Source organism: Lolium rigidum, chromosome 1, assembly GCF_022539505.1.
Source record: "Lolium rigidum isolate FL_2022 chromosome 1, APGP_CSIRO_Lrig_0.1, whole genome shotgun sequence".
NCBI lineage: Eukaryota > Viridiplantae > Streptophyta > Magnoliopsida > Poales > Poaceae > Lolium > Lolium rigidum.
In genome coordinates this window covers 355,356,745-355,383,676 of record NC_061508.1, presented here as the reverse complement: position 1 = coordinate 355,383,676, position 26,932 = coordinate 355,356,745, and the positions used below count along the sequence as shown (strand labels likewise).

The window sequence follows — 26,932 nt, the reverse complement described above, 5'->3', positions numbered from 1 at the left end:
AGGTACATAACGAGCGAGGTAAGCGTGGTCGTGGTGGCTGGGGGTTGCGGCCTGCGGGGAAACCCACCTCGGCTCACATCGTTAAGGACCGACTTCGGGACTTGACCCGTTACGGCGGAACAATCCTTAGCGCGTGACTCATGGTCTCGGCGACAGCAAGGTAAAGGTCGTGGTCAACCACTCTCTGCCGGCTTTCCAAGGAAGAGAGCTAATGTACTGGCACTAAGAATCGGTTGGCACGTGTGGGTAAAGTTGTGCACCCCTGCGGGGTTAAATCTTTTCGAAAAGCCGTGTCCACGGTTATGGACGACTTGGGAACGGACGTGGAGATCATAGAGAACTTTAACCTAATCGTAAAACTTGGCAATCCATGTGTGTTTACGGACACCTTCTTCGGGTGTTGAGGGGGTGATCCGAGGATAGTGGTTCGAGATGATGAAGATTGGTGGATACAATATGATGATCATTAGAGATGGAGATGTCGCTCTCTTATCCCTTTTCTAAAGGTTCCGAGTAGTCGTGCTTCTTCTCCTCTCTTGTCTTATTAAAGGAAAATTGGCTTTACGCAAAAGAAGCTCCACGGAAAACCCGCATACCCGCTTTGCTAAAAGGTTGTACTAAGTCTTGCTGAGTCCCCGTACTCAGCTTTGCATGCTCTTGTTTCGGACGAAGTCGCTCCAACGGATGGTGGTTTCTAAGTCGACATCGACGAGTAGCTTGGGGTTCCCAGGTGGCAGCCTGGAATCTATGGGCTGGGACGTCGCCGTTATGCTCCTGGCCTCTTAGGCCTTTTGCTATCTTGCTATGTCTAATAGCATAACTTTGCTTCCGTTGATTGATGAATGACAGGTCAGTGACCTGCCGCTTGTAATACTTTGGTTCTTCGCTCAGTTATGAGCTTGTATTACTTTTTGAGTCGTAGAGTCACCGTTGTGTTACCGATTCTCTCTACCTTGTAGTCTCCCGAGCTCTAGGTTAGGCTTATGTCGGACGAAGATCTGGTATTTGTCTAACCACGATCCCGGGGGTGCCACAATCATGAACATTGGATGTTATTAATAACAAGATCATATCATTAGCTGAATGATGTGATGGACACACACCCATAGTAAGCATAGCATGAGATCAAGTCATCAAGTGCAACTTGCTATAAGCTTTCAGATACATAGTAACCTAGTCCTTTGACCATGAGATCATGTCAATCACGTATACGGGAAGGGTACTTTGATTACATCAAACGCCACTGCGTAAATAGGTGGTTATAAAGATGGGATTAAGTATTCGGAAAGTATGAGTTGATGCATATGGATCTAGAGTGGGATTTGTCCATCCCGATGACGGATATATATACTCTGGGCCCTCTCGGTGGAATGACATCCAATTAGCTTGCAAGCATGTGACTGGTTCACAAGGGATATCATATCACGGTACAAGTAAAGAGTACTTGTCGGTAACGAGGTTGAACTAGGTATGGAGATACTGTTGGAGATATGCCCAAGAGGCAATAATAAAGTGTTTATTATATATCTTTATGTTTATGATAAATGTTTGCATACCATGCTATAATTGTATTAACCGAAACATTGATACATGTGTGTTATGTAAACAACAAGGAGTCCCTAGTAAGCCTCTTGTATAACTAGCTTGTTGATTAATAGATGATCATAGTTTCATGATCATGAACATTGGATGTTATTAATAAAAAGGTTATGTCATTGATGAATGATGTAATGGACATACACTCAATTAAGCGTAGCATAAGATCACGTCATTAAGTTCATTTGCTATAAGCATTCTGATACATAGTTACCTAGTCCTTCGACCATGAGATCATGTAAATCACTTATACCGGAAGGGTACTTTGATTACATCAAACGCCACTGCGTAAATGGGTGGTTATAAAGGTGGGATTAAGTATTCGGAAAGTATAAGTTGAGGCATATGGATCAAGAGTGGGATATTGTCCATCCCGATGACGGATAGATATACTCTGGGCCCTCTCGGTGGAATATCGTCTAATTAGCTTGCAAGCATATGAATGGTTCATAAGATATGACATACCACGGTACGAGTAAAGAGTACTTGTCGGAGATGAGGTTGAACAAGGTATTGAGATACCGATGATCAAACCTCGGACAAGTAAAATATCGCGTGACAAAGGGAATCGATATCGTATGTAAATGGTTCAATCGATCACTAAGTTATCGTTGAATATGTGGGAGCCATTATGGATCTCCAGATCCCGCTATTGGTTATTGGTCGAAGAGGAGTCTCGACCATGTCTGCATAGTTCACGAACCGTAGGGTGACACACTTAAGGTTTGATGTCGTTTTAAGTAGATATGGAATATGGAATGGAGTTCGAATGTTTGTTCGGAGTCTCGGATGGGATCCAAGACATCACGAGGAGGTCCGGAATGGTCCGGAGAATAAGATTCATATATAGGAAGTCACTTTCCAAGTTTGGAAATGATCCGGTGCATTTATGGAAGGCGCTAGAATGTTCTAGAACCTTCCGGAAGAAATCTCCATGGAAGGTGGAGTCCCGGATGGACTCCACCAACCCTAGACGGCCAGCCAAAGGGGAAGGAAAGGGAGGAGTCCCACTTCCCCTAGGTTTCACCCATATGGAAGGTTTTGAGTTGGACTCTTATTCGGATTTTGGGAAAACCCTTGGGGGTTCCACCTATATAAAGAGAGTGAGAGGGAGAGGGCTGGCTACCACTTGGCCGCACCACCAAGGTGCTCCCTGGCCGGCGCCCCAAGCCCCCCTCTCCCCCAAACCCTAGCTACTCCCTCCTCCTTCTTCTCCCGCGGTGCTTAGGCGAAGCCCTGCCGGAGATCTCCACCACCACCGACACCACGCCGTCGTGCTGTCGGGATTCCGAGGAGGATCTACTACATCCGCTGCCCGCTGGAACGGGGAGAAGGACGTCGTCATCAACACCGAATGTGTGACCGAGTACGGAGGTGCTGCCTGACTGTGGCACCGTCAAGATCTTCTACACGCTTTTGAAAGCGGCAAGTGATCGACTACATCAACAACGAGATCTAATCTCGTAGGCTTTGGAATCTTCGAAGGTTAGTCTCATGATCTTCATCTCGTTGCTACCATCTACTAAATTAGATCTTGGCTTGTTATTCGTTCTTGCGGTAGGAAATTTTTTGTTTTCTATGCTACGAATCCCATCAGATCTTGAATTATCAAAGGCGGTGCACAGAATCATGGGTCATTAAAGGCCAAATTAAAGAGAGGCATACAAATTTGGGCATTTATATTAAGCCGATGAATTCAGTACATAAATCAGCGCTGGAGGTTTTATAACAAGCTACACAATAGATTATCCGTTCCTTCATATACTACACAAAAGTAGCTTCAGTCATAGCTCATGAAGTCTTCGTTGAAAACATACCTGGTACAAAGAGGAATCCAGTCAGGCACTGATAGCAAATGAACCCATCTTCCAAAGCCTAGCAAAACTATATAATTCTATATTATTTTCTATGGCTATCCAAATCATCAGTAGGAAAACAACGTAAGAGGGATATAAGGGTGAAGAAGGCATTTCGATCGTACCTTTAAGAGGGCTCTGCTCGTCGCCTGATGCTGCTGCATGATGCTCATGGATTAAATAAGACCATGCACGCAAGTTCAAAACAATGGGCGACTCATCAGACTTTCAAACCTGCATTAGTTAGCGTTCATTGCCGAACCTTGTCCAACTGGAGGAGGACTCAGTTAATTCCAACACTGGCAACCAATGCAGTCATGTCAGCAGCGCTGAGCCTGAAACTTATGGTAGATATCAAACTAAAATAAAATAACAAGAAAGAGGTGGACAACACACAATATAGAACTCGCTCCTCCTGCTGTGACAACAGCAAATGTATATTCTCCGCTTTATAATAGATCACTACATAATTTACTCCCTTTACACATACACTTCCATTTGTCTCATCCATACATAATAAAAAAAGAAACCCTCTACAGGGCACCGCACACCGTGACTGCCATAGAGTCTGATGCATATTGAGTAACATAACCTCTTTTAGTGTACGGATAATTGTCGAGCAAGCTCCATATGCCACCCTTTCACACAGATGAAGCGTGTGTGGACGAAGTCATGATGCACAACTTGTTGAGTGCCCAGCTCCAAGTAATTTCATCAATAATGTAGGTAGGATTAGGAAAGACGTACGTAAACAAAACTAAATGGGCCTCCTTCAGCATTACCTGTTCCTAGTGCCGAAGCAAGGAAATCCCCACGCAGCCTCCTCCTTTGCACGGGGAATTTTACAATTTGCCACATTTTCTTTGCACTTCTATCATTTATTATTTTGTGTCTCACTGACATGTGGTGGTCATGTGGCAAATAATAGACACTTCGAAGAAAAGTGTGGCAAATCATAAAATATTCCCCTTTGCACCCTCTCCCCTGTCCTGATCTCTCGCCATGCCCCTCCGTTGCATTATCTCACCCCTGTTAAAAAAGAAGAGACTTTGATAGAGTAGTAGGGTGAGATTGAATCACAGTTTTTTAATCCTGCTGCAGGAAATCACCGCCCCCGTCCTCTTCAGCCCGGCCCTCCTCTCCCCGTCCCCTAGATCAGAGCCGCCTTTCCCAGGGAGCCCTCGCCTATCAACAGGCTCCACGGTGCCGGCGCTCCAGCCATGAGTCGTCGGGGATGTGGTCTCGGCCGTCGGACGGTCCGGATCTCAAGGGTGGAAACGAAATCGTTGGTGACAGCGTCCAGCACCTTGTGGACGATTGTGTTGAGGGCCCTATTCTTTGCTAGGAGATAGCCGACATGGAAACGGCGGAGAAGCTCGGCTAGGGAGATCGGCGACTGCTTAGCTCGCGGTTGGATGGCGGCGGCCAGTGGGGTGCTAGCGGCGCACGGGTCGGGCATATGATGGGGATCTGCGTGCTTGTTTGACCTCTGCCAAGTAGCGTCGTCCTGCGCCAAAGTCAGGCGCCGACCCGCGCCTCCGTTCGACGAAGGTGCCCCGCACAGCCCGCCACACGAGCGGTGAGCGAGCGAGGCGCCTCGCAAACCTGCTACTCAGATCATGTTCCTAGAGAAGCGCGTCCGCGAGGGAGAAGAGCACGGGGATGCGGAGGTGCACGCGGCATCGGCGTCGTGTGATGAGGCAGTGGACACGTCCGCGGCGAGGATGACCGGCACGAGGGATCGACGGCGTCACGCTGGTTTGACGCGACGACGAGCAAGACTTGTCGGCGGTTGGGAGGGGGCGGCCGCGAAACCCTATGGGATTGAAGACGGGCTCGGTTTCTGTGGCCCACTTTTTCGATAAAGAGTATATATTAATATCGCGGAGATACCAATTACACCGAGCCTCTGTAACAACATCATACCCTAATTGCATAAAGGATGCACACAACCAAAAAAGAGAAAAGAATTACAAAAAGAAAGGTCCCGCTACACAGATCCATAACTTGAAACAGCAATACTAACACCACCAAGACAACACCAGAAGATCAGCTTCGCCATAAGCGACGCCTCCAATAAGGAAACAGTGCACAAACGCTGTCGTCGCCCGATCATAGATCTTAGGTTTTCACCCTGAAGAAAGTCATCTCTCTCAAAATAATGCCTTCAACAAGAACATTGCCAGGCACAACCAATTAAGGCCAGACCTTGGGCTTTCACCCTGAAAGATAAGACTCTGAACTTCTCCTGTGCAGTCGCCCCCACATACCAGCTGTTGTTTCAAGTCACGAAGCACCAAGCCAATTCCACCTCACCACCAAGATCCGACCATCATAGCTATTCCACCGATCTTGGCTTGATGACCTTCTCCGCTAGCACCATGGAAAGAAAACGAACTCCATGATATGCTCCCTCTGAAACCAAACGGTCAGATAAAAAAACATGGGTGCGAACGACCGAAACCACCCAATCCAGCAATCTTCAGGCATTTATCGCTCAATGAATTTCGCCGGAAGGGCCTTCCGGAACCCGACAATCCACCCAAACTGGTGGCGAAACAGCCCCCACGCCGCCATCCGCCGCCCGACGACGACGAAGGAGGTTCAGAAATTGATCATCGCCTCGCTAAGTCGTCGCCGCCAAGCCCATGGCGGCCGCAGATAAGAAGACTCGGCAGCAGTTGCGTACCCCGACCATGAATCCGGTGGCGCTACCCACGGTCGCTCGAACGACACGGCCAAGGCTGTCCTCGCAGCAGGCCATGGAAGGCAAAGCAGCGACCAGGCCCTGTAGGCCCAGATCGGACCCATATTGGACTCATGCCGCCGCCAGTTCGTCGTGCCACCGTCGTCCAACCGCCGGCATCCAGCACCAAGGCCAGCCCCGTGCGCCCCTGCGCCAAGACGACGCATGGCAGGACCCGCCCCGGCGCCGACAATCGTCGTGCCCCACAGTCTCCACCTCCGCGGCCACCTGAGGCATCTTCGCCGGGTCAAGCCAGCAAGGCAGCCGCACGCCCGCCTGTGGGCGCCGCACGCCCGCTCGAGGCCGCCGTGCGCCCGCCCGAGGCCGCCGCACGCCCGCCGGTGGCCACCGCGCGCCTGCCGAAGGCCGCCGCGCGCCGCCGCTGCCGCCTGCAGCGCCCCTGCGCCGGGAAACGCGAGGGGAAGATTGGAGGCGGAGAAGAACCGCCCCGCCGCCACCATCCTTGAGGTGCGCCCGGCTTCGCCGGCGCCCCCTCCGGCGGCGGCGCTGCGGGGGAGGGGGAGGGGCGGTCCTTGGGGGCGCTAGGTTAGGGGCGGTGGCCCACTTGTCGGCGCTTTCTAGCGATAGAGACGACCAAGGTTGGATGACGACCAAGGTTGGATGACGACCAAAACTTTGCCGTAGTGAAAGGTGGGCAGAATAGGGAACATGTTCTTCCTTTTTAAGTAGTGTAGATAGATTACTCAAAGTACATCTCCTCTCTTATATGTTCGAGTGTTATTTGCATACTCAGTGAGGTCATTCAGAGGCGTGCCGACTCTTGGCAGGAACTCCTTTGACTGTGCTAGCGAACTCTCTAGTTTTCATATGCAAATAAAAAGTGAATCCATTTCGTAGTTTATAGACAGTGACAAATCACTGGTTGGATTGGATGTGGATCATCTTACTCAACCAAACTTCACCGATCAGACATGGCTTGGTCCCTATTTGACAAGGGGACTTCACCCGTTCCATTGGCCTTCGAACCGCTCTTGCCCTCCCACTTCACTTCTATAGTGGTCTTATTTGGCCGACCCACCCAATGGACTGTAATAGATCTTTCCCGGCTCAAATCCCACGGGGATGACATCTTTGGCGATGACGGTCTTGAGCTCCGTCGAGTTGTTCTTCGCACCCATGAGTAGAGTGTCGACCCGGATGGAGAGGGGGTGTCACCGGGAGAAACTTCTTGTTGTAATCTGCGAATGCCCAGGCTGCGGCTTCCCAATGCTTCATCACGCGCCACTCGGTGTCCCCTGCGTTCTTGAGGCGCACCCCTACGGCCGGCCAGAAAGACATCAACTCGACGTAGATGAGCGTCACGGTGAATTGCTAGTTGGTGGCGTCCCCGTACGGCCTGAAAGCCGGGTAGACGACGCGGGGGTTCGGCTTGGAGTAGATGCAGTTGGTGCTGCAATAATTGTATATATGCAAGCATGCAGGTTCATTTCAATGCATGGAATTAAAATGCTACGTGTATAGTATGCAGAGGTGGAGAAATGTACAAGTCAGGGGGGGCACCGCCCCCCCCCCCCCCCCCCAAACTTTTTGAGAATTACTGAAGAAATTTGTTTACAAGCCTTAAAAGAGAAAAAATTGAGCACTTTGCCCCCCAGATATAGATATTTTGTGTTTTGACAAAATTGAACGCTCGTGCATTTCAGTAACTTAAAGTCAGTGGCCGATGTTTCTCCAAATAACGTGATTTTTATTCTAAAGAGATTCGGTACTATGAGAGTGTGAAAGGACAGCTACTCAAATACAAGTACGAGCTACTGAACCACGACTTGACTACTGAACCCAAATGGCATACTGTCATGGAGTTACTGAATCATGAAGATGAACACTACTGAAAGCATTAAACAACAGCAACTGAAACTCGCTGTCAGATCAAACTAGCTACTACGAGACGCGCTACCAACAGCCCGGTGGGGTGTGTGTCAGTGTGTGCAATTACTAAAGAACAAATACATTTCCTTTTCATCTTCACTTACCAGATGATTGTGCCTAGATGATGATTGTGCTCGTGCTGTTATTTAGATGATGATTGTGCTCGTGCTGTTACCTTACTACCTTGATGATGATGATAAGATCTATATTACTAGTATGCAGCTACGAGTTATATACATGGTTTGCATTGCAGAAAATATTTACAGGCAGCAGCTAATTGAAAGGGTAAACACCCCTACCTAGTAAGCTACCTCTGGTCTTGTGTCTGTCAGTTGAGCAGCACCTTACACATGTAAGTAACACACATATATACAGGGTAACAGAGCCTACAACTCCATGGAAGCCTCTGAGAACGGCATCGACGCGGTTCCGGTTTCAGGGAAGAGGTGTTCCGAGACACCATGCACATGGCTGTAGTCTACCGGCACCAGGAGAGGAAGAACTCGTAGTCCGGGTGCCTGTTTCTGCTGCGCATCCGGTCCTTGCTCGGCATGTCGGCCCTGGCCATGGCTGCCGCGGCTTGCTTCAGTGTCGACACCCTTTCTCTCAGAACCTGAGATACTTGACTGCACGAAGAATCTGTTGAGTTGATGTCTTCTGAAGTGGATCTGCTTGTCTGGAACCACCACTCCCCCTGCAATAAGATCGAGCAAGTGAGTAATATGTAAAGAGTGGTCACATCACACGTATATATCGCTTAAAAAGAACCATAGCAGCAATAAGCGAGGAAATGCGCTAATTGCTTTCATTTTCGAGAATAAAGTGCACTAGAAAAAAACTGAAACCATATAACTTGACCAAACCGGAAGTGCTCCTAACACACTAACAAACAATTGACTTGGACCGAAACAGAAAACTTGGGCCAACCGAAAAGATCCTCAGGAGTTTATTCGGTTATATTCATATCGGGAAGCCAAGGTCTGCAAATTTCGGCCAAAACCAGAGCCAACATAAATGCCTTTTTACCTCTGGGGTCATGGCACCAACTTAAACCATCTTGAGTTAACATGTTATGTGCCAGGAGCCATTTACCTTGTCATTGTAAGACTGCAGACCCATGACTGGCAAAACAACATGGCCATGACCAGCCTGGTCTGACGAGCTTCTTCGGTGAACCCAGTGCCCGAGAGAATGGTATGTCAGGAAAGCAGCCTGGAACTTCCCATCAGGTATACGATATATGGGATACCATGCGACACAGTACCTGAAATTAAAAATAATGTAAGTAATCTAAAAACAAGATCCTCCAAATAATTTTACATATATATGTACAAGAATGCGCAGATAGATGATAATGGGGCAGATACTGCTGGAGCATACAACAGACCAAGAGGCAGGATGGAGATCATGCAGGTTGAGCTCTAGGTTCTTTGGGTCTCCTGATATCTGGCAATTTGATTGCTTTGCACCATCAATCAACTCCTTTACCCTAGTAAAATTGCAATGAGATTTCAAAAAGAATGTTTTAGAAACAAAGTATCTTCCCTAGAGTTCAGCAAACAAGCATAAGATGGTAGTTTAAAAAAATTAAGCAATACTAATGAGAAATGGTCAGATCAATTTTGCATCGAGGAACCACAAGATAGAAGATTTGCATAAGGAATCGCATTCATCACTACAACCAGAAAAAAAATTAATATTAGCAAAGCTTTGTTTTCTCATTTATTTTCTTCATTTCTAGCACATTCACAATGTAGTGAAATACACATGTTGTATTTTCAATATATGAAGGTTTATACTTAAATATCTGGACCTAAAAGGTGCTAATAGATAAGCATCCAGAATCCTGGACGTCATTGATTCATGAAACCAGGCTCACACTCACTTATTAAATAACTGTCGTCGCCAAAATGGTTGTTCAGATTCAAAAAATTCAAATATGGGCTCTATAGTTTCCAACTGCTGATCATCTTTAATATGCAAAGCGGACGGGCTATTTCTTTGATTAGACTCTTGAGGTAGAAGCTTCGCTAATATTGGGAGAGAGCTCAGACATGAAGATGTTTTAGATCTTGCACCTCCCGTATCGGCTGCATCCTTACCAATGGTTCTCTTGGGTTGCCCAAACAATTGAACCGCTGAAAGATATGGCACAAAGTAGGCATTAAACTGGTAATGACTATTCCAGAAGCCTTTCGATCTACGGAGATCCTGTGCCTTTACTTCCAAGCCATAGCACCCAGGTTCTTCATACCACTGCCAGATGCTACTTAGAGAGATATCAGCGGTCTGATGAAAACATGAGCGGTCTGTAATGCATTCCTGTGAAGAAGAGTTGCAGCCAGTAAGGCAAGGGGTACAGTGCAAAACTGGAGAAGCGGAATAAATAAATTGTTCAAAATCAGCCAGAGGCCTGCCAACGAGAAGTTGGATATCTTCCGCTCTCTGCTGTGCCCTATAAGCATCACTGACTGCCTCTGTTATCTTGCTGAAAGCAGTCACAGTTTCAATATGTCCATGGCATTCCAAATCGGGCTGTCCAGATGAGTTCAGTTTAGCAGGCACCTCAGTAGCGACTTCGCTGCCTTCACGTTTAGTTGATGCAGGAACATCTGAAACATTTCTCTGTACATCTATGTTAGCATAAACAGAAACATCATTAGCTGGAACTGACACTTCAACAACAGAAACCTCCGGAAGATCGAAATGGATTTTATCTCTCTTTACAATAGGAACCCATTTATGCGGCATGTGTGCAGAAGCAGAAAATGACTTCACATCTTTGGGTTCCTCGGCACATGAGTTCATGGAGTCCAAATCTGTCAATATGGCCTTATTTTCATGGCATGGAGAATGAGCATCATCTTGAATGACCAAGGTGCATGCTTCCTTGGACGTAGATTGTGGCACCAAATGAGAATCCAAGTTGTGAGCACACACTAGCTGTTGTAACATAGACAGTCCTTCTATCTGTTCTGAGTGGTTCTTCGGCATCTTGGGAATACAATTCTTAGGAGCGTACAGAAATGGCGCTTGCTTCTTGTACATGCATCTGGAAAATTTTCGACAATAGTTTAGTGCACTATTTTCAGTGGTAAGCTCCATTTCAACAGGCACATCTGGAGAATGGTGTTTGCATGATTTTCTACAGCGATGTTTATCCATTGATCTATTTGTGTCTTCTTGTGCATTCTTATTTTCATGTCCTGCTCCATATGATTTTTCCGCGTTAAGTTTTTCTACTTTCTGCCACACAGAAACTGGATTGTCTTTTCCACTATGAATATGCCTATTAGAACCAACAACTCTATTAGTATTATAGCTAGATGTTTTTCTTGATCTTCTCCCACTCCTCTCCGAACTAACTGGAAGAAACAGTTTGCTGCTACAGGCTTCGCTGCTGCATTGAACTCTTTCTCCTACATTCAAGTAAGGAGCACCTTCACAGCTAACTCTTTCTCCTACAGTTATATTAGATGAACCTGTAGATCCAGGGCCATCCTTCCCATCACTTTCCACTGTTGATAAAGTCTGAATAGTTCTGTGTTCCACATATCCATTGCTGCTCTCGGCATTATCTTTGCCCATATGGGTGTCTTTGACCAACAAGCTGGCAGAGGATGAGGTATCTGACAATTTTTCAGCCAGTAAATCAGGCAGTAGCACCTCAAGAGGAGAAGCGGCATCAATTTGCTCTTCACACAGGAGTTCTGGTAACAAATTATGATTTTCGCAGGTTGCTTGCCTGCAATGTTTCGATTTGTTCCGCCTCTTCTTAGAACTCCTTTTAGGAGGCTTAGCATCATCATGCAAAGTATCAGAATAAGATATCAGAGGAGCAGTAACAAGCCCGGAAGAGGTATTTGCAACCACGTGGCAGGTAGGGCATGTTGTCAATGAATTCTTAACTTTTTTCCTATGCCGCTGTTGTCCTAAAGTGGTTCCTCCATTGGGAAGTGGTTTAAAAAAAATGTCCCGATCCTGCATGTTCTTTTCATTCAGCTGATCTAACCAGTGTATTAACTCAAAGCCCTCTGTAGCAGCAATTCCTGATGTCAAATAGCTTGTCCTGTTGATCTCCTGTATGCTAGACGAAAATTGTGCCAATCTCCAATCTGAACTGTGCCCACGAGAAAACACTGTAAATTTGTTGTCCCTGCCACACCAAAAAAAGATAGTAAACAAGTAGCTCCCAAAAAATGAATATTAAGAGGGTATTGAGGGCCATAGTGACTGCCCTGAAAAGAAAAAAGAAAACGATATTGGGGGCAGAAACTGTTAAGTGCTTGGATATGGTGATTGTATCATGTATACATGAAAGCATCACCATGAACATTCTGGTACATTTAGATCGTTGTCAGCTAGCAGGCGTACAATGTTTACAAACTCGCAGAGAATAAGCAAACGTTTCTGCTGAAATAAAAATAAGAAGCAAAAGCATAGAAAGACAATAAAAATGGTCATTCACCTGATAATTTGTTCATGCACAACCATTTTCTAGTCGTTATACATTTTAATAATGGTCACAGCAAAAGAAAAAGTTATTCCAACCTAAGTTTCCTAAATTCGACATTGATGTCGCTATCATACTAGTGGAACGAAGTTGTGCAGCCCACACAAACAGTCCAACAAAAATGACCACCAAATATCCCAAAGTGGTTCATCTACACATAACAAGTTGTGCAGTGCACACAATCATTTCTTAATTTAAATATATGTGCCAGCAGTAAATCAGATATGAAGCTTAGTCAAGTACAACCCACTGAAGATGGCTGTTATTAGAAGGATGTAATAACAATTAATTACCTGTTCTCAGGGAATACGTAAACCGGGCAGTGTACAAGCTGGTCCTGATCAATGAAAAGATAAAAGCGGCAAGTCTTCAAATTCCACAGATACATATATGTAAGCTTTCTGGTGAACAACAATATTTCAGTAAGAAGTCATTAACCTCTGAAAAGCGGTTGTCGGTATCCCTGACTAATCCTTTACATTGCATATGCGACGTGAGCCTTTTGTCGCTTACTTGAGGCGTGCACAGCATTTCTTCAAGAGCCTGTATCGACAAAAGCAGATTTAATACAACACATATGCATCGACCACCAATAACTGCTCGACGCGAGGAGTACAAACAAACGATACAGAAAAATCAAGCCACCAACCAAACTCCTTGAAGAAAAGGTCATCAACTAAACTAGGACATGAACAATGATGGCTAGGCTGTATTGGCACTAAGCTCTAGCCAGCAATTGACCAAGCAGTCAGTAAGCAAGCAAAAAATTAAGTCAAGACAGGCCGAGACACGAACAACCCCATTGTAAGCACTGATCTTGGCATGGCCACTGTAACAGTTGGGAACTGCTATAAGGTTGAGCTACAGCAGGATTTATCCAAGCACCTATGATGTTGGTCGTTACTAAATCTTCAGCTAATGCCAGCACAGATTATGTTGGTTGTTACTGAATCTCCAACCAATCTCCTACCTATGATGCTGGTCGTTACTGAATCTTCAGCTAATCGCATCAGGATAAACACGAGCAGAAAGATAATCGTAATCGCACGGAAATCCCGCCTCCTAATCGCACCCAGTCGATGCGTATCAGTAAAAGTTAATCCCGGGTTAGAAAAGATTCAAAGAAATGGATAGGGGCGGACCTCAAGTGTGCATCGTGGCCGGCGCCGGCGCCGGAATCTGGACGGAGCGGGGAGACAGAGGCAGCGAGGCGGAATCCGGAACCCAAAAAAAGAAAAAGGAATCTAAAGACACGGGATTTTGTTAGCGAGCAGCGACAGCGAGGCGCCACACAAAAATTGGAGGGCGCTAAATATAGGGGAGGGAAGAGCGCACGCGGATTCGCAACGGATTAATCGAGGGGAACGTGGGATTCTCGCCGCGATCGATCCATGATGGGGCGATTGATTCGGAATAGTACGAACTAGCGCACACAGGAGCAGCAGCAGTGAGAGTGAGGAGGATGGTACTGTAGAAGGATAGAGAGGGAGAGAGATGCGGAATATGATGGATGTTGTATTGCACCTCATGGGCGAGTATATATAGAGTACAAGACTTGAAAGCTAAGAAACCTCCTAGGGAGAATATGGAAACAATCCTAATACAATCCCGTGTAATCTATAACTACCAAATATACTCTAACACTCCCCGCAGTCGTAGCGGTAGCGACGTGAACAACGATAGCGTCGCGGACGGTCGGACCGGAGAGAAGCCGAAGGTAGGAACCAACGGGCCGACACTCCCCGCAGTCATAGCGGGAGCGTCGTGGACGGAGTTGCGTCGCGGATGCTTGGACCGTAGAGGAAGCTGGTGAGGCGCAGGCGAGGTGGTAGCCCTTGTGCCGATGTCGAGGGAGCCGAGAGCGTTGGGTGGTGCAACCTTGGTCGGGGTAGCCGCGCGAGGGATGCCGTGGTCGATGTCGTCGTCGGGTGCCGGTGTCGAGGTAGCCGCACATGAAGCCGCAAGCGCATAGTGCGCGAGGAGAGTGACGGAGACGCGTCGAGGCGGTCGTGGAGATGGTCGATGCCGAAGTCGATGCGGTCCGAGCCGTCGAGGACGAGGTGCGGCCCTAGTTTTGCCGGAACCGAGGCGCACGTCGGGGACGAAGGCATACTTCGGTTTTGCCGGAACCGAGTACACATAGAAGAAGTCGGTGACGCGGTCGAGGCGGTCGTAGAGGCGATGCCGAAGAAGACGTCGTCGAAGCCGATGAAGACGAGACGTCCGACGCGAGTTTGCCGGACTCGGGAACGTGTCGGGGACGAAGGCACTTCCGGTGTTGCCGGCACCGGGCATGCGAGGGTAGGGAACATTACAAAGTGCGCGCCATGTCGGAGTAGACTAGTAGAGGAGGTCTCGACGACGGGTGTCGGAGAAGAGGAACAGGTGGTGTAGTCGGGGAAGAGGCGAGTCTCGACGACGGGTGTCGGAGTAGAGTAGCAGGTGACGTAGTCGGGGAAGAGGCGAGGACGCCGGCGGCGAAGCCGTAGTGTACGAAGACGTAGAAGGCGGCGAACCCGGCGGTGACCGGGGGTGGTCAAGGCCGGACGCCTAGACGGGCGTTGCGGTGGTCGGCGAGCCCGGCGCGACCCGAAGAGGTTGGCGAGCCCGGCCGGCGACCTGGGGTGGGGCGCGGCGGCGGTACACGAAGTAGGCGAGGAAGACCCGGCCGGCGTGACGAAGACCATGCGCGGATGGAGGCGACCCGCGCCGAAGGGGCGGCGCCGTGGTGGCCTCGGACATCGACGCGCGGGGACGGCGAAGGCGACCGCGTGCGGCGACGCCACGGCCCGAGGGGCCGGCGTAGCCGCAGGGCGCGAGTCGGTGCAGCGGCGGGACGCCACCAGCGATGTACGCGCCTCAGAAGGCGCGTCGTTGGCTAGCAGCGTGGACCAAAGGCGGCGGCGCTGCGACCCGAAGGGGCGACGCAGCGGCAGCCCGTAGCTGGATCGGTGGTAGGCGCGTGCTTGGCGGAGACGTGCGCGCGGTCGGTTGATCGGACCGACGGCGGCGCCGTACGCGCCATGGCGTGGACGACGTGCCGCGGATTGGAGTCGTTGGCGACGTTGTCGGTGATGTCCCGGCGATGACGGCGAAGACGGACCGGCGATGGAGACCGCGCGGGCGAGACGACCTCGCTGCGTCGCACGTAGGCGTCCCGTGTGTGACGCGTGCGGCCGTGCCGCGCGGTTGATGAAGATGGCCGGTATAGATCGATGCCGTTGTCGGAGTAGAGGCACGCGGTGACGGCGGCGGTGGGCGACTCAATCCGATCTATGATCGGTAAACCAAAAAAGAAAACGCCGGTCGAGCGACCGGCGGAGCAAAAAGAAAACCAATCTACGGATTGGAAAAAAAAAGACTCGAGGGCAGCGGATCAACGGATCGGCGGACGAACCCTCATACGGGTTGCGCGGCCCCGGAGTAGATCATGGAGATCGACCTCCCCGGGGCGGCGCGGCGCGGAAACTTTGCGGCGGCTAGGTCAAGGAGCGTGCCGCTCTGATACCATGTAGAAGGATAGAGAGGGAGAGAGATATGCGGAATATGATGGATGTTGTATTGCACCTCATGGGCGAGTATATATAGAGTACAAGACTTGGAAGTTAAGAAACCTCCCAGGGAGAATATGGAAACCTAATACAATCCCGTGTAATCTATAACTACCAAATTAAGTAACAGTAAGACTTAACCACCTAGGAGCCACCACAGCAATTTACGTTCTAGACCGTCGGATCGTACACTTGAATGGTTCAGATCTTCCCATCAAGACGAAACGTCGCAGGCAGACGTTTCCACCATCAAATCGCGTCAAAAGCCGGCCCAACATTGTTTGGGCCGCTACTGTGCAGATTGACTTGGGCATTATCTGGTTAACCGGGCCACTAAAGTCCATAGACCGCAGGCCGAGTGAAACTCAATTCGACAAGCTGGTTACTTTCTCGATTCCGACCGAGACATTAAAAAGAAATACAACAAGAAGGGATTGGGGGTCTTGGGGATCGTGGGCGATGCGGAGCGGAGCGTCTCATCTGGCGACTGACCCAGCAATTCGGCACGGACCGGTCAATGGTGATGGTAAATCCAGCGCGGTGCGGTGTTCGGCAGCTCATGCGGCTCCTCCCAAGTTGATGCGTCTACCAGATGCGAAGCATCGCTGCCATTAAGTTAGGGTAAATTTTCAGTTCGTGCAAATCAATAATGGCCACTATATCGTGCGCAGATTCCGGGCGACGAGTGATGATCGTACGTTACTGCTGAGGCCTCACCTTGGCTATATAATCTTTCGTTGCATCGAAATCTCTTCCTAGCTTGCTTCTCTGTACTGCCAACTGCCCGTCTTAAGATCTTAATTTTCCAGACTCCAAGTCCTTCCAGGTTGTGTTCATGCCGGTTCCCTAAATTCGTTCCGTTAAACCTTGTAATTTCATTGGATTTATTTGATTGCCGAATTTCCAATAGGACTATTAGCAATGGCTGGAAGCCAGGTCAATTCTGTTTAGATATCATACTGTAGTCTTAATTTTTGTCAGTACTTTCTTGTGTGATCGGTGAAAATTTGCATTCATATCTATGAATCGGCACTACAAGATTCAGTTGTTGTATCTGCTCATTTCCACGTAAATGCTGGCTTTTTTCCTACATGATTTTACTGTATTACCATAGTTCCTAACTTATCTTCTCCTTTTGTTTGTACAGAAGAGGGATTTCTATGGAGATTGTGAATAATATCTTGGGTTCGAACACACTGGTACTGCAGCAGGAAGGGCTTATACAGCGAATTAGGCGAAGTGAATTTAGCACCAGAAAGGGCTTATACAACCAATCAGATTTACCTCAGTCATGCTTGGGCTATACTGTAGCCATACTTTCTTGTCTTTATGCCCGGGCGTTCCATCATGTTGCAAGATTTCATACGAGGCTAGCATTTTGTTGAACATGGTCTTAAAAAAGGTACCAGAGCTTCCTTTTTTTGCGGAATTTTGTGCAAGCTCCGATTTCCACAGAAAATATTTTAAGCAATCTTTGGTTCTGCTTGTTGTCTGGATTGCGCAGTTAGAAGGACATGTGTCATAATATATCCTCTGGTTGTTTACATTTATCTACCTGCAGAACCGGCACACACATGATGAGCTGGTGAGATTTTTTCTAGAAAGATAAATTTATAGATCATATTGGTTCACGATGATCACAATCTGCATACACAATGATGACTTACAACCAAGATGTGTTACAACTATGTTGGTCCCCTGATGAAAGCATCGACCTGACAGTGAAAAACACAATTGATGTACCGGGAATAGACTTCAGATGGGGAAAAAAGCATGTTTGGTCATCTGAGTGCCATGGCATACCTGTTGGTTGGTAGAGGTTGCTCTTGGTGCATGCCCATGATAATGTTTTAATTCAAGGTTTATCAACAATGGTGCATGCATATTTAGTTTCCAGAAATTTGGTGTAAAGGCCGCCCTCCTCTGGTAGATGTTTGCTTCACTTTTGAAAGCGGTTGAGTGTAGATGTGTGACTTGATATTATTGTAACCTCGTGAAAAATGGAGAGACTAATGGCTTTTTTGTTCATAATAACTACTACTTCAGTGGGTGAAACCTCAAGTTATATGATAGCAACTGTGGGCATGGATTTGGTGTACTGTAAATACCTTATCATGTGTTTCATATCTCTAATCGGTAGACTATTACTTGCTTTCATAGTTTGTTGGGGAAGATATATATTTTTGTAGTTGTACTAGAAATTATCATCAAACTCTTTTGATTATTTTCTGCCACTAACATTCTGCCTCTAAATAGATATGTTTTAGATCATTCCTCACCCTTCCACAAAAAAATAGCATCATCAATCTCAAATTTGTATATCATCTTCAAACATCAATCAGAGCAGCAGCCATCTGAATGGCAGGAGTAGTAATATTATTGTTTCTTACAGAATTTTGAACATTTTTACTACTCTGTGCTAATTCTACTATACAATTGGTACTAATTATACAGCTGTTACTAAAAAATAGAACTTTTTAAAATCCTTCGACCATACAATTGCATGAAGAATTCAACTAAGAGTAGAACATCAAAGATGGGAATGAAAGAAGGACACCATGGAATATATACTAACTTAACCAAAACTGTAACTGACGTGCAATAAAATCCACCGCCACCCTTTAGTTTCTTTATGCTCCCCGTCTCCTCATATCATTGGCCCATCTAGGGGACGCCACCGGGATCAGCGGACACGGAGTGGCTAGCCCCGGAATGAGGCATGTCGGAGCTGCTGGAAGCTCAACATCAAGGTCGTCAAGAAGGGTTATGTGCTCCTCTTGGTTCATTCTTTCCATCTTATTGATTTGTTACAGTCCTAATTGAACTGAAATGTTCACCCAAGTGATTGATGATGCTTGGGGTTTCAGACCGGTCAAGGATAGGACTGACAAGGAGATCATGCGCAACCAATACATTCTATCTTTCTAGGCATTGCAATCTGTGAGTTCCAAATTTTGCCATACATTTTTGATATCTCAATTTGTTCTACGATTTCACTAAGATTTCCTAGAACTCGACGCGCGCAGCAGCGCGCGCATTCATGGTCTAGTATACTCTAACATGTACTACCACACCACCACTAGAACCGTACGCACGCACCCTACCCGAGCATCTCTACACAAGTTGTTCAAATCGGTAATACCTTTCAAAATCTACATTTTTATCTTTTTGCTCTAGACTACATGCGTCTCTACAGAAGTATTTTCATTCGTTTTGTTATGTATAATGAAAGTTATTAGTTTGGTGTGCTCAAGTAATCATGTGAGTTGTTGACTACACGGTTAATTTGTAGTAAGACATGTTCTATCAATATATATATTTACATATTGTTTCACGGATATGTTATATTAATGAAGATTTACATATTGTTCACCCATCGTTCTTTTGTCGGCTTGAATGCCGGTGTGCCCAAGTTTCCGCTCATCGCCGTCAAGCTCAGCTGCGAGGACTGAGCCAGCGCTACAGCAGTTTGCATTCTTTTCTTTTCCTCCGCTATCACCAGCGACTCCGCCAGGTTTGATCCGGCAGAAGCGGTTTGCAGTGAGACTTTATAGTTTCCCAGCACAGTTAATGATCCACGAGGTGCCGGCATTTTCATCTTGAGATATGCCGTATGAGTGGAGGCCATGAACGCCGCCAATGCCGGTCTCCCCAGCAGTGCATGGCAAGGGCTGTCCAAATCCACCACTTCGAACAGTAGGTTCTCGACCCGGTAGTTGTCACGTCCTCCAAAGGACACATCCACCCGGACTTTTCCCATAGGTGAGTAGGACAAGCCCGGAACAATCCCGTGAAAAGTCGTGTGAGTTAGCTGCAGCATATTTTCTATTATGCCCAGTGTCCGCATAGTGTGCCGATGTTTATACTGCTCCCGTTGTCTATCAGCACTTTGCTGAACTTGACTCTTGTTGTTGGCCCATGCATGATTGGGTCCACAACTAGAGCATAACCACCCGGATTTGGCATTATCTTTGGGTGATCCTTGAACGACCAGGTAATTTCCTGATCTGACCACAACATGTATTTCGGAACTGTCGGCATCGCCGCGTTCACTTCCATGGAACGGCGATGCATACTTTGCTTATTTGTGGGTTCAGTAACAAACACGCCACAGCACAGGTGTGGATCTTGATAAACGTTCCGGCCCAGAGGTGCCGGTGGTGGTGCTTGGTCGTTGCCATTTCCCATCTGATGAACTTCCTGCTGCTGTTGCCGGTTCGGCTGAGGCAGCACCGGTTGCGCGTTTGCACCGGTAAGCGGTGGCGGTGGTGGTAACCTTCCGGAACCCTGATTTCTGGCATCCTTCATCGTGCCTCTCTCCATCAACCTCTTGGTCCAGGAGTAATCTTTTGTCAAATGGTTTGTCGGCCGTGCCGGATTTGGTGTGTGCCACCGGCACGGTTGATCCATTGCGGATTCCATGGTGTATCTATCTTCATTTTGCCACGGTTTCTTTTCAACCCATTGCTTCTTTGGACCCGCCCATGGCTGCGATCCGGTTTTCTGTCTTTGGCTTCCGCTGGCACCGGAATGATCCTGCACCGCGACCACTTGTTGCGGACCATACCTTCGATCCGGAAAATCTTCCCTTCTTTTGTTGTGCCGGTTATCCCGGTACTGATCTTGGCGTGGCTGGCTCGTTTGTGCCGGCTCAGCTTGAACTGCCGGTTGCATTGGATCTCCCAATGCGTAGCTATCTGCCACACGTATCATCTCCGCCAGAGTCATTGGCATGTTTCTCTGCAGCTTTTGCCACAGTGGTGAACCTCTTCTGCATCCATTGCAAAACCAAGCAATGGCATGTGCCTCGATTACCCCTTCACAGGAGTTTCTCGTGGAGTTCCACCGGGTCAGGTAATCCCGATCTGTTTCATTGGAGCGTTGCTGGCACAGAGCAAGCTGCTGAGGTCTGTTTGGCCTCCGGTATGTGCTACTGAAGTTGCTCACGAAAGCTTCCTCGAAGTCCAGCCAGCCATTTATTCTTCCCTTTGGCAAGTTGTTAAGACAAATACGTGCCGGTCCTACCAGAAAGGACGGTATGAATCTCACGGCCCAACGCCGGTTTCCTCCGCCTGTGGCGGTTCCTCCGCCGCCAGCGACGTACATGATGTCTACGGGTGCTTCTATTCTTGTAGACAGTGTTGGGCCTCCAAGAGCAGAGGTTTGTAGAACAGCAGCAAGTTTCCCTTAAGTGGATCACCCAAGGTTTATCGAACTCAGGGAGGAAGAGGTCAAAGATATCCCTCTCATGCAACCCCGCAACCACAAAGCAAGAAGTCTCTTGTGTCCCCAACACACCTAATAGGTGCACTAGTTCGGCGAAGAGATAGTGAAATACAAGTGGTATGAATGAATATGAGCAGTAGTAACGGCGCCGGAAAAGTGCTTGTCGGCGTGCGATTGATGGTAGTAATATTGCGGGAAGTAAAGATGCGGTAAAACGAGTAAACAAGCAGCGATAGCGATATTTAGGAACAAGGCCTAGGGATCATACTTTCACTAGTGGACACTCTCAACATTGATCACATAACAGAATAAATAGATAAATGCTAGACTCTACACCCTCTTGTTGGATGATGAACACCACTAGCTGTGTAGGATTACACGAACCCTCAATGCCGGAGTTAACAAGCTCCACAATATTCAATGTTCATATTTAAATAACCTTAGAGTGCATAACGAGATCAACATAACCAAACCAAGTACTAACATAGCATGCACACTGTCACCTTCACACTACGAAAGGAGGCATAGATCACATCAATACCATCATAGCAATAGTTAACTTCATAATCTACAAGAGATCACAATCATAGCCTACGCCAAGTACTACACGATGCACACACTCGTCACCATTACACCGTGCGGGAGGAATAAACTACTTTAATAACATCACTAGAGTAGCACATAGACGAATAGTGATACAAAACTCATATGAATCTCAATCATGTAAGGCAGCTCATGAGATCATTGTATTGAAGTACATAGGAGAGAGATTAACCACATAGCTACCGGTACAGCCCCGAGCCTCGATGGAGAACTACTCCCTCCTCATGGGAGACAGCAGCGTTGATGGAGATGGCGGTGGTGTCGATGGAGGAGCCTTCCGTGGGCACTTCCCCGTCCCGGCGGCGTGCCGGAACAGAGACTCCTGTCCCCCAGATCTTGGCTTCGCGATGGCGGCGGCTCTGGAAGGTTTTCTCTGCTTTCGTCGAACGTGTCGTGGTTTTTAGGTCAGGGACCTTTTTATAGGCGAAGAGGCGGAGTCGGAGGGTCGACGAGGCGGCGACACACTAGGGGGGCGCGGGCCCCCCCTTGGCCGCGCCAGGGTCATGTGTGGTGGGCCTGTGGCCCCCCTCTGGCGACTCTCGGGTGTTCTGGAAGCTTCGTGGAAAAATAGGATGCTGGGCCTTGATTTCGTCCGATTCCGAGAATATTTCCTTACTAGGATTTACGAAACCAAAAACAGCAGAAAACGACAGCCGGCCCTTCGGCATCTCGTCAATAGGTTAGTTCCGGAAAACGCATAAATATGACATAAAGTATGCATAAAACATGTAGATATCATCAATAATGTGGCATGGAACATAAGAAATTATCGATACGTCGGAGACGTATCAGTACACTGCGGTCACATAGTCCGCAAGCCAATCTTCTGGCTTAGTGGTGCCATCATATGTTTTTGTATCACGGGGCAACTGGAAGTTGCAAACCGGTGACTCTTCCCTCATGATCCGCGGGCCAAAGCATTTTGGACCCGGAGGACCTTCCGCTTCGATTATTTCAGAGAGATGCACTCTGTCCAGCCTGTGCCTCGCATCCTGGTCTCGCAGGAGTCTTTCTCCAACACGTTCACCCAATGGGTTCCGGTAAGCTCCGACCCTTTCCATTCCAGAATCAGCTTCATCGTAATATTCCGGTACCGCGGCTCTTGCCTGCCGGTACCTTGGTGGTGGCATTTCATCTTCAACATATGCGCCCTTGCAGCTCGATAATTTTGCCCGGTTTCACCTCTACCGGCATAAGCGTTTCCGGCATAGCCTTTTCCGGCATAGCCACGACCTGCCCCTTGTCTTTTTCTGCCAGCATCATGTTGCTCGGCCTGTTGTTTTCCGGCAAGTACCGGATCATACACAGTCATTTGTTGCGCATTTGCCTCTTTTTCTCTTCTCCTGTCCGGATGGGGGGACGATGCCTGCCCATGGGACTTGCTTCCGGCATTTCTTGCCAAATGCGCTGACTTGGATGCCGCAGCTGCTTGGTTTGCCCTAGCAAGCTCAGCATTTTGTTCCTGTATCATTTCTAACAACTCTCTAACTCGATCTTGTTGTTTTGCTAGAGCATCACCGGTAAGCGAATCACACATTGACATAGGCATCCCAAATGGGCCTGCCAAAGATAGTACCCGGGGTTTATCGAAGGCCCATTACCCGAAGAATAAGAAGGTTCGAGAGCCCAAGATATGTTAAGGAAAGTAGAGTTGTAATAAGAAGTGTTGTTTGTAAATCCGGCGGGATGAGTTAGAAACCGTCCCGGACTCCGTAACTTGTACAAAACGAAACCCTCGGCTCCACCTCTTATATAAAGGGGGAGTCGAGGGACGAGGAGATCATCGAATCATTGTCTCGCAAACCCTAGTTTTCATAATCGTCGAGTACTTTTCGGCTGAAACCTTCGAGATCTACTTGCCCTCTACTTCTAACTAAACCCTAGCCTACAATCCATAGGCATTGATAAGTTAATCCCTTGTCAATTGGCGCCGTCCGTGGGGATTAGAGGCGTAAGGATCCGATCTCGATGGCACGTTCAAGATCTTCGACATCGTCAACCGGAAGCAACACTATGGATCGAGGTAAACGGATCGCTGCTGGTCTTGTTGATTTTGTTCCTCACCCACCCTCCCGTTTGGATGCATATGCGTATCTGGCGGAGCCCTTGGAGATGACGTTCGGAAGGTTCCACTTTCGCATCGAGAAGGAAGGATCGTATCGTGTCGAAATTCCGATTTCGTCGGGATCGTCGGCGGTCGATTCTGATTTTTCAAGCTATGCATCGTCAACTGAGTCAGAAGAAGAAACTTCGGCAACACGTTACGTCAGCATCAGAACAAGAGAAACACTCGCCAAGATCTTCAGTGACACATCGTTTGAGTCATCTGCGGATTCATATATAAGCGATGGCTCAAGCGATGTCGACAGTTACGACTTCATCGACAAATCCATCACAGTGGGCAAGGTCTTCATCAATCTCAACAATGATGTCACCAAACCCAACATAGATCTGAGTACCAAATATCATCGGATTTATGCTATCGAAAATCAAGAGGAAACATCGGAGGCTTTCGACGAGTTGGGAAATCCTTTTGTCGATCCCTCAGATCTAAGGAGAGGTATGGGCACTAAATATGTCGGGCCCACACCACGCGTCAGAGTTCAACTTCCACAGGCAGCTTGGGATAGAGCGGCAAAAGCCCTAGATGGTTCGGAGCCAATGACGACGACAGCCACAGCTCAAGAACGGCAAGCTTATCAATATAGGCTCGCACGAACCGCCCGAGAAATAGAAAAACGGACAGCTGAGTTGAACAGGAGAAAGGAGGCGAGCTTACGCATCCGAGCAGGAGAAGGGCGGATCTAAGTGGACAATCTAGAGTTTCGGGTGATAGCCACGGGGAGGCTCGGAACGAGAGGAAGATCAAGGTTACAACACATACCCGAAGCGTAAAGAGAGCACTTGGTTCAAAACCTCGACATGTCTTTTATGTCGATAGATACAAGAGGAAATATTATCCCTAAGACACCGTAAGCTCGGGTATATGGCGACACAAGCTTACATCCTTGCATCCAGGCCACCCCGGGAGATCCAAGGGAAACATTATACAACATGGCGTTAGCGAGGGGTTGGAGCTATGGGGACAGCGTTCGTAGCAACGCCTCCCGAAGGAGCGGCAAGGCAAAATAGTCCACGACCTGCGGCAAGCAACGGCGGCAGCTCCGGAAGGACCAAGTGGAGCAAGAGATACAGGAGCACAAGCAAGGGTCGATAGAGCGAGGCAAAGCGGAAGAGATCATCGGCAGTCCCCGGAGCTTAATGACGAGGATATGTGCGGTCTACCGTGCTTCACGAGAAGAGTCCGAAAAACTCGAGTCCCCTCGGGATTCAAGTTACCCGATCACTTCAAAAAGTTCGACGGCTCGCAAGATCCGGAGGATCGGCTAATTGATTACCTCGAGACGGTGAAGCTAACTGGAGGAACTAGAGCAACAGCCATGCAAAGTATTCAGGTGCACTTAAGTGGAGCCGCACGATCTTGGATCAAAAAACTTCCGCCGGGATCCATCGACAACTGGGAAAGTTTCGAGGACGTATTCGTCAAGAACTTCAGGTCCACGTGCAAAAACCTGCGTCGTTAGAAGAGCTGAGGGCATGTCGACAAAAGCCGGATGAGTCAATGAGAAAATATATCCAAAGGTGGAACATCATAAAAAACTCGGCGAGAAAATATATCCGACGAGAGAGCAATAGATGCGTTTGTCGCAGGAATTAGGCGTGGAGATTTTGTCGAGGACTTGGGAAGGACCAATCCAAAAACGAGTATCCGCGTTGATGGAGATAGCAAATAGATGGGCAGACGGAGAAGACGCTGTCCACAATAAACGACACAGGTCGCCAGAGGAGGACCGTGGTCGAAATTATCAATCGAGGCGACGATTTCCTCGGCAGTACCAGAACTACGACGCTCCAGGGCAAATCTCGGCTGGATTCCGAGCCAGCGCAGGAGGAAACAACAGAGATGATTATCAGAGAAGCAATGAGCAGCGAAGCGATAATAGGGACGACTCCCGCAACAGACAAAATAGTGGGCCAAGGTTTCCAAGACCTTTTGTGTCCCCCGAAGAAATGCTGAACGGACCGTGCCAGATGCACTTCTTCCTCGACAGCAACGGAAAAAGACAGTCGGGGCACTCGCGAAAGACCGTCGAAATTTTCGTGCAATGTTCGGATACGCGAGAAAATGCTCACGCTCGAGCAGCACGAGAGAAATCCTCGGGAGCCCAGGAGCGAAGTTCACCTACCGCCACCTCCCGCGATTACGGACGACAATCGGCATCAGCTCGGAATAGCGGCAGCACCTCCACCACCACCTTACGTTGATCCCAACTCAAACGGAGCAAGTGTCGATGATTCGAAAGGAAGGCCGTCCAACAGAACTCAAAAAGTAATCTCGAGACAAGTGTTCATGGCAGAGAAAATGCCTCCACCAACAGTTGAGTACCTCAATTGGTCAGGGCAAGACATCGGCTTCACCATAGCGGACCACCCGCAACAAGTTCCTCGACCAGGGCAGTCAGCACTAATTCTGCCAGCAGTTATCGCGGGTTTTGATGTTTCTCGAGTATTCATAGATGGTGGCAGCAGCTTAAACCTTATGTATGCGGATACATTGAGAAAGATGAACATATCCTTAGCAAACCCGAAGCCAACGGACACAAGGTTCCACGGCATCACACCGGAGAAACCAAGTTACCCATTGGGGAAGATCAACCTCGACGTTCGGTTTGGAACCCGAGAAAATTATAGAATCGAGAAACTGGAGTTTGAAGTCGTGGATTTTCCATCACGAGTACCACGCTTTGTTGGGACGACCAGCATATGCTAGATTTATGGCGGTACCACACTATACATACCTGTTATGGAGATTGCCTGGACCCAAGGGACCAATCACGGTCAAAGGGAGTTTCGCCTTAGGCGATAAGTGCGACAAAGATTTCCATCGGTT

General features: G+C 48.1%; 1 protein-coding gene and 1 long non-coding RNA gene across 3 annotated transcripts; one reads left to right on the top strand and one right to left on the bottom strand.

The window, feature by feature from the left end:
- Positions 1-8,276: 8,276 nt before the first annotated feature.
- On the bottom strand, positions 8,277-14,089 carry LOC124702393. Of its 2 annotated transcripts, XM_047234537.1 has the most exons (7): positions 13,744-14,089; positions 13,040-13,144; positions 12,895-12,938; positions 9,974-12,244; positions 9,476-9,577; positions 9,181-9,352; positions 8,277-8,782 (listed from the first exon to the last, which is right to left on the bottom strand). In XM_047234537.1, the coding sequence occupies exons 2-7, from the start codon at positions 13,130-13,132 to the stop codon at positions 8,567-8,569; spliced, it is 2,898 nt and encodes a 965-aa protein (XP_047090493.1). In that variant the 5' UTR covers positions 13,133-13,144; positions 13,744-14,089; the 3' UTR covers positions 8,277-8,566. The 2 variants fall into 2 exon arrangements, with proteins under 2 accessions (XP_047090493.1, XP_047090499.1); XM_047234543.1 differs by lacking the exon at positions 8,277-8,782 and having other exon boundaries at positions 9,193-9,352; positions 9,469-9,577.
- Positions 14,090-16,586: 2,497 nt separating this feature from the next.
- On the top strand, positions 16,587-19,136 carry LOC124702387. Its single transcript, XR_007002444.1, has 3 exons — positions 16,587-16,773; positions 17,300-18,915; positions 19,020-19,136. It is a non-coding gene; the product is annotated as an uncharacterized LOC124702387 (long non-coding RNA).
- The last annotated feature ends 7,796 nt before the right edge of the window (positions 19,137-26,932 follow it).